This window comes from Mastomys coucha, unplaced genomic scaffold, assembly GCF_008632895.1.
Source record: "Mastomys coucha isolate ucsf_1 unplaced genomic scaffold, UCSF_Mcou_1 pScaffold13, whole genome shotgun sequence".
In the NCBI taxonomy this organism is placed as follows: Eukaryota; Metazoa; Chordata; class Mammalia; order Rodentia; family Muridae; genus Mastomys; species Mastomys coucha.
In genome coordinates this window covers 31,220,758-31,228,615 of record NW_022196895.1, presented here as the reverse complement: position 1 = coordinate 31,228,615, position 7,858 = coordinate 31,220,758, and the positions used below count along the sequence as shown (strand labels likewise).

General features: G+C 50.4%; 1 protein-coding gene across 1 annotated transcript in view; it reads right to left on the bottom strand.

The window, feature by feature from the left end:
* Positions 1 to 3,152: 3,152 nt before the first annotated feature.
* Ctnna1 (catenin alpha 1) overlaps positions 3,153 to 7,858 on the bottom strand; it is a 137,823-nt gene continuing 133,117 nt past the window's right edge. Inside the window, exons 15-18 of the mRNA XM_031365346.1 lie at positions 6,794 to 6,975; positions 6,557 to 6,662; positions 5,068 to 5,202; positions 3,153 to 4,308 (exon numbers count right to left, since the gene is read on the bottom strand). Coding sequence (XP_031221206.1) covers positions 4,021 to 4,308; positions 5,068 to 5,202; positions 6,557 to 6,662; positions 6,794 to 6,975 — 711 coding nt within the window. The 3' untranslated portion in view covers positions 3,153 to 4,020. The remainder of the gene's footprint in view (positions 4,309 to 5,067; positions 5,203 to 6,556; positions 6,663 to 6,793; positions 6,976 to 7,858) is intronic.

The following is a 7,858-nucleotide window of genomic DNA, read 5'->3' as shown; positions in this document are numbered from 1 at the left end:
AAAACATTCATGTCATATGCTGGTGGGACAAGAGTGCAGTGGAAACTGGTGCAGGCTCCTGTGAGAGTCACCTCAGTGGCAGTGACAGAGGCCATGCCTTACTGCTTGTAAAGGATGCAGAGTGGAGAGGTGTGGCCTCTCCTGGTCCCAGCCTGGAAAGCCCGTTGCTGAACATTTCAGCAGCAAGCACTGTTTGGGTGTCACAGGCCTGGAGGCTGCCATGTCGGGACAGATAGGAGGAGCAGAAGTCAGAGCTGAGCCCCGCACCATGGCCACACCACAGCTATCAAGAATAAGCTGAGAATGAAAGCAGGGACCTGAAGGCTATGAGACCACAGAAGTCTAGAGAAGGTGTCCTGTGCACCTAACGCTCGTGGGATGACCAGAACCTGGGGGCGCTGGCAGAACTGGCCCTTCATGTTGGTGTTGGAGTTGCTTGGTGCCAGGTGAGTTGGATGATGGGCCTTGCCTATCTGCATTTCTTCCTCAGCCGAGGACTCAAGAGATAAAAGGTCACTGCAGAGGTATGGGGTGACATGCTAAGGGCCAGGTGAGGACTCTAGTGTGGTCATCCTAGCAGCTCCTGGAGAGGTGGCTCTGGCCCATGTGGAAGGTTCATTTTGGGCCTGGAAGCTCTGAGCAGTGGGTACTAGAGGTTGAGGTGGGGACCGGGAGGTCATTAGGAAGGCCAGAGCCAGCCTGTGGCATACACAGACCGTCAATAAGAGGACCTGGGTATTCTGCAGTCACTGTGTGTGGTAGTTGTGGGGGAGGGGGAGCAGGCCATAACAGAAGAGTAGGACAGCTAGGGAGGTAACACATACTATGGAAACTTCTGTCCTTTGCTCACCAGGTTGAGAGAAGCAGTCTTTCCTGACCAGGTTCAGGAATAAGATAATGTGGGGGGTGGGGGGGAGGAATATCTTGAGGGATGTCAAGGGGCAGGGACCAGCACCTCCTTGGGATCTTCACAAAGTCCCCCCACACAGTGAGTCTCATCTTGCATGCTGTGTGTGAAATCACAAGATCTGTAGGAAAAACAGTGTTTCAAGATTTTGGTCTGGGCTTCTTTAGTTGCTAGCTTTTTACTAAAACCTCCAATATTTTCATAGAGGATACAGCCAAGACCATTCCTAGGACAGGAAGTAACAGGCATGGGAAAGATGGGCTCCCAGACAGCAGTGTGTAGATGCAGATGGGATGGCCCCGTCTCAGACACAAGGCTGCACGTGCACGGGCCGACAAAGGGTTTGACATATGCAGTGGCATGCTGTTTAGCTCTGGCAGGGATGCAGGTGGTGAGGCCTTGGCCTCTGCAGTGGCCATGTCAGAGCTGGGAAGAAGACTGAACATGTAGGGACTGCACACTGACCTACTGGGGTGTGGGCAGACATGTATAGCCTGAGCTCGAGAACATTTACTGATGAGCTGATGGCAGGATGGTTGGAAGCAAGGGTTCTTCCTCTTCCAGTCCCAGGCACTGGGTGAACTGCCGGTCACAGTGCTGACCTGGCCAAGTGCAAGAGCTATACACACACAACCAGTCCTGAGAAGGGCACAGGAAAGGCACCAGAAACCCCAGTCACAAAGCCAAATTTCTTATGGGGTTGACCCCAGTTTCCTGAAGAGTTTACATCTGGCTAAAAAGCACAAGGGCCTGAAGAAGGTGCAGGCAATGTGATGCAAAGACCTTAGAAGCCCTAGTGAGCTTAATGCAGTTAAGCCTGGGAAGCCATTTTGTTGCTACATGGCCAAAGCTCAGGGTCCAAACCAAGGCTGAGGCGCCAGTGCAGGCATGAAGGCACCATACTTCCATTGCCAAGGTGAAGATCGACATAGTGTTGGTGTGACTCTCCATGTATCTGTAGATGGTTAGTGGCCCTGTGCCTTTTTTTTTTACAAATAACTTTGAGGCAAGATCTGTTAAAAACTAGAAGTGATGCCAGTGATGGGCCACCTATTTCCCAAGGTGCACGTGTAGCAATCCCCAGCCCTTGCAGATTGTTGGAGAATGGGGAGGCCCGAGGTGATGAGAAGCCATGGCCATTACTGAGGGAGGACTTTGGCTTTTGAAATGTGAAATCACTTGTAGATTTGTGCTCACTTGGGCAGGACGGCTGGCTGCAGAGGAAGGAAGGAGAGGGAGGGGCAGGAGATGCTGTTAACAGGCAGCCCCACAACTGGAATGCACACACACAGGTCTGAGTCACTAGCACAGGACAGTAGGGATGGCGGGGAATGGCATTCTGGAGAGAGAGCACTAGACCACTTTGGGGAGGCAGCTGTCACGTGACAAGAAATTAGGCCCAACCATGGGACCTGAGCAGGCTCTGCAGCCCAGCAAACCTCATCTCCTTTAGCGGTAACACCATGACTCACAGGCAGCTGCCAAGCTGGGGTGGGGCAGGGTAGGGTGGGGGACATTCCCTAAGATGTAGTACATGAGGTGGTTCGGGCCACGGGGAAATGTGCAGAGGGGGTCACAAGTTGCATGCATTTTAAAGTAGTCTCATTTTGTCATTTAGCCAGAAAATAATGTGACTAGTAATACAAGCAAGGTGGAAAATAGAGAGGAGCTTTAGGCATGGGGAGAGAGCAGAGACAAAAGGTGCGCTCTGGCCAAAGGAACATCTCAGAATATCAAGCTTAAAAGCAGAGTGCGAATAACACACCAGTATCAGTCACTGAAAGGGAGGGGCAGGCAGGCAAGTGGAGGCACAGCGAGGGAGGTGTGTGAGGAAGTGTGTCCCACAAAGGCCTATGGAAGGCAGTCACTTTGACAAGGGGCAAGATAAGAGCTGACTAAAATGGCAGAACAGAATCTAGGAAGGAGACAAGGGCCACAACCATCTTTTTAGGGAGTTCCAAGAGGGAATTTCTAGTAGGAAGCGACAGGAAGGGAGTCCGCCATTTTCATGTCATGTTGATGCTGCTGGGACTGACGGGCCCTTGGCTTTGACTTGAACCTGAAGGACGGTTATAAAAATCCTCGGGCCGGGGATACAGGCTCGGGTACTGAACAGGACTTGACCCTGCCAGGGTGACAAGAGCCCGTCTCTCCGTCCCTCACTAGGCAGCCATCCTGGGCAGAGGGGCAAGCAGCACAAGTGCAATTCTTCTTGAAGGCAAAGGATGACTTCTACTCCTTAGACTTGGTTCATGATGGACTTTATTGGGAAAATTAGTGTAAAAAACAGATTCATGAAATTTAAATAAGACAGTAAAATCTTATCTGGTAGCTATGGTAATTGCTATAGTAATCACAAATAGGGTCGAGTCTAAAGTATTGCCTAAGCAAACACTATGCAGTCAGGCTTCTTTGCCGGCCCAAAGCAGGAAACACTGCGATTATTAGAAGTGAGCCCGATGATGAATTTGCATTTCAAGCTGGAAAAACAGGGGGAAGCATGTTCTGATTACAGCATGACACACTCTAGCCTGAAAAAAGCAACTCTATTAATGTCCTGCAGCAGAGTCCATTAGTAACTGTAGCCTCGCATAATTCTCATTCTGCTTTATAAAGAAAACAATCAATTTCCTGGGTAATATGTTGTTTTATTGTTTCCTATAGTTTATCTCCAGAGGAGGTTTCTGGTACCTTCCTTCCCCAGCTGTTTAAGGTACCCGTGGTTTACCCTGGGTCACCCTTGGTCATTTAATTCCATACTGCCCAACAGTAGGTGAAGGCAGCCTCTCCCCTCAGGCGCTCACCCCTACCAACCTAGAAAGCAGACACCTCAGCCTACTCAGGAATCTGACCAAGAAGTTAATGTGGTACTCTTTGGTTACAGAACTTTTATTTCCATTAAGCTTATAAAAATATAGCTAGAAATATATTTTTGAATTCTAAAAGCTTTTTTTTTTCCTAACCAGCTTTAACACAAACATGTCCTTGCAAAATTCACCACCTGGTTGGTTTGAAATCTGCCACCTCCCTGTGGAATACAGCAGTGTTCTCTACTTAGCAAATACATCTGAGTGAAGCATGTGACTTCCCAGAACCCCACGGGCTGTGCGGGCTCAGATGCTGTCCATGGCTTTGAACTCGCTGAGGGCCTGCACGGGGTTCACGTGCTTCTTCTGAGAGGCTCGCTTAATCTTGGTCTGCGTCTCATCCTGCTTCTCTCTCTTCACCAACGGCTTCTTCTCAGGAGCCTTCATCTTCCACGACACAGCAGGAAGGTTGAGGGACGCCATCCCCTGTGACTTCTGGTATTTGGTGGAAGCCACGTAGGACGCCTTCACTGTCTGCACGACAGCGTTCATCAAGTTCTTAGCTGCCTGGATCAGGGACATGGCACTGTCCACCTGCAAGGAACACAGTGTGGTGATGAGCCTGATGAGCCTGATGAGAGCCCTGCGTGGAGCCTCTGACTGCTGTCAAGGGCAGCTCTTATCCATGGAGCCTGAAAATACTTGCCTTTGAAAAAAGATGCCGACACACAAAATGACCTCACCACCCCCAATGTCCTTGGGGTGGAGGCTTTCTCAATGGTGCTGAGCAGCTGCAAGGCTGGCCGCACGGCACCGTGGACAGCAGCCGGGAAGACATGACATCAGGCCACTTCCCGGCAACACAGAATTCCCACTCTGTGGACTTCAGGTTTGAAGCCTTGTTACCCATTAGAAAATGTGGAGACGTGCTCTCCACAGACCCAGAGAAATGTCTCCTCCTCAGAACTACGACCTGATGAATTGCTCTAACTCAACTTTGTGGGTAGAAACCAAGAAAGCAGCCGGTGCAGCTCTGGTTGGTAATTTCTGAGTGGGGTTAATTATTCTTTTGGGGGTGGGGGTGGATAAAAACACCCCTTTCCAAAAAACAGCAAAAGAAAGAGATTAGGCATGGTAAATAGTTCCAGCTATCACTGGGCCACGTCAACCATGGCATGCTAACGAGGCATGGTTTAGCAGAGATGGTGTGTGGCAGATGGGCTCCAGGAACCAACTTCCTACACTTTCCGTGTCTGGAGTAGGTGGGCAATGCGCAGGACAAAAGTCTACTTGTGCTGCAGACACGGGTCAGCAAACCCTGACTGGCCAGCCCGTCTCAGTACTAACACTTACCCCAGAGACGACAAGCTCTCCACCAAGGTTCTGTACTTCAGCCTTGACTTTGCTACAGATGTTGAGCTGGTGGCAGTAGAGAGCGATGCGCTGAAGGTAGGCCAGCAGGTCCTGCTTGCAGGCTGAGTCTGGGCACTGACGGGACAAGAAGCTCAGCACTGAGTACTCCTAGCCCCACTGAGACAAGCCCCACTCCCAGGGTTATTTCTCCAAGGCTCCCTGTAAGTATTAGCATGCTTCCTCCCTCCCTGAAGGACCAGAGGGCAGAGAAGGGAAGTGTCCATCCTCTAGGGTACTATACCCCAGGCCTCACAGAGCCCCCTCCTGCAGCACTTCACGGCGTCTGCAGTGAAGCCTTCCACTGAGCACCCCAGGGCCCGCCAGCAACTACCGCACTAATGCCTAGGTTTCTATCCCAGGGGAGAAGCTTGCAGCCCCATAACGAGAGGAAGCATCAGCAAGCAAAGGCCTAGTCCTACAGAAAAGGCAATGCTCTGAGCTATGTAAATTAAAGAAGTAATTCATCGCCTAAGGCGCTGCCTGCTCAGCAAGGGTGCACACACTCCCACTTGAGATGAGTAACAGGTGCGGCCTCTGCCCAAGCTGCTCTGTGGCCGGGGTTTCGGCTTCTTCCCCTCTCCAGTGTTCACAACAGACACGTTCTTCCAATGAGGTGGAGGTGAGGGAGAAGCACCCTGGTGTAAAGTGGGGCCTAGACACTCCATGCTGAAGGCTTTGAAGTTTTTCTAAGATGGCACTGAAGCAGGACAGATTCCAGCCTGATTTGCATTTGATGATGACAGTGTTGATGGCTGTGTGCAGAATAGAGGAAAGAATAGGCCACAGAGGTCCAAGCAGGTAAGAGATCAATGGAGCTACTAATTTCAGAAAGGAAGAACAGGTGTTGTCAAAATACACTGTCCACAAGGCTTTTTACTGGGTGGTCAAGAATGACTGCCAAATGTTGGGCTGAGTAATGAGAGACAGATGTCACCTCTCCTGCAGCCTGGATGATACAGTAAGCTTGGATAACTCGAAAAACATACAACCCCAGAAAAAAGCCACAGGGAAGTGCTGGAGGTACAAAGGCAGCAGCAAGTGTGGAGACAGAAGCCTGTCCCCAGCTAGACACATTAGCCTGTAACAGCGCTCAGAGCCCAGTCCCACAGAAACCCAGCAAGAGGTTCTGTTACATCAGTTCCTGTGGGGGCGGGGATGGCAGAATCTGCCTGCCCAAAACTGAAAACCAACCAACCAACCAACCAACCAACCAACCAACCAACCCAGTAGAGGTTGGTTTTTAAGGATGAAGTGATATAAAGTTTAGGACAGACACACCCAACTCCAGAGACTTGTCAAATAGGAGTTGAGAAGTCCTTAGGAAGGTATGCTGGGATTAATCAAGTAGGTTAGAGCAATTTTCAAAGGTGAGCTCATAAATGCTCATTAACAGCTTCCTCAGCCACGAGCCACGCAGAGTGTCACTCACGTGGTCTGCGATGGTGCGGCCAAGCTTGTCCATCCTGGATCCTGCCTCAGCAATTTTCTTGGCAGCACTGATCACATCAGACGTATTTTTGAGTGGTCCTTTGCCTCTGAAAAGAGAACAGGTCCTGTCTATGAATCCTCTCCTGGTTGGAAGGAAGTGGAGATATCTACAAAGCAGCAGGGCCCTGGGGAAGTCCTCAGCCTCTCTGTAGGCTGCAGGGGTGCGGGCTCTGCTCACCGGGTGAAGTCAGTCATCTCCATCATGATCATGCACATCTGCTTGGCCAGCACAATGATGTCATTGCCACTGTCATCCCACTTGGACACTTCAGCGTCCAGCTTGCTCTTTTCTTCCTGGAAGCTGGCCACCTGTTCTGCAATCTTTGCTTTTTGTTCCTGAGGAAGCTGAGCCATGATCGCCTACAATCACAAGCCAAACCACTCTATCAAGTTCTCACAGTGCATTAGCCAGGAAGCCTTCTAACAGCAATCTATAACACAGGTAGGATAATACTTTAATGGTTTCATTTTGCCTGAAGGGCTATTTTCTCATTTTGTAGGAGTTTGCTGCAGCCTGAATTCCCGAGCCACTTTCACAGCCATGTCTGAGTGTGGAGGGAACAGTATGGGAGGCTAACTTGCAGGCTTCACCACCACATCTGTGTGGGTCTGACTGACTCCTTAAAAAGTTTCAAGTTTGCTGCTGTCTGTGCCAATAGGAGAGGATGAGTGGGTGGAGCCCCTCCTGTTGGGGCCCTCAACAGACATTTCCAAGTTTGCAAGGTCCATCAAAGGCATTCTGAGAAGATAGCAGAGAATCTGCAGAGGAACACAGACCTCATCTAACTAACAAGCAGCACACTGGACCAACTCCAGCCCACAGGCCTGAGCTCCATCCTCCACTCTCCACATGCTCATGACCCAGGAAGGGCTACAGCAGCAACATGCTCCGAGACAGCGTTCCATGGAGTAAGAACATGTCCTGGCACCCTTCCAGCAGGGTCTGACCTGATGAGGATTTAATGGCCCCAATGATGGAGGCAACTGGTGTTCCTGAATGTACCGGAGGGTCTTTGTTATTGTTGTAGGAGCACATTCCTGTGGTTATCAGTGCAAGGAGGAAAAGCATTTCAAAATTCGTTTTAGCAAATGTAATGTTGACTAGCTCTCCGGTCTTTGCTGACTCAGGGTGTACCATATAACCAGTGTACACTCGCGGGCCTGGGCTCCCACCCTGCTCCTAGCTGAGGGGTATTTTGTAGGAAGCCACAAGTGACCAGCAGTTGCCATGACTTAGGTTTTA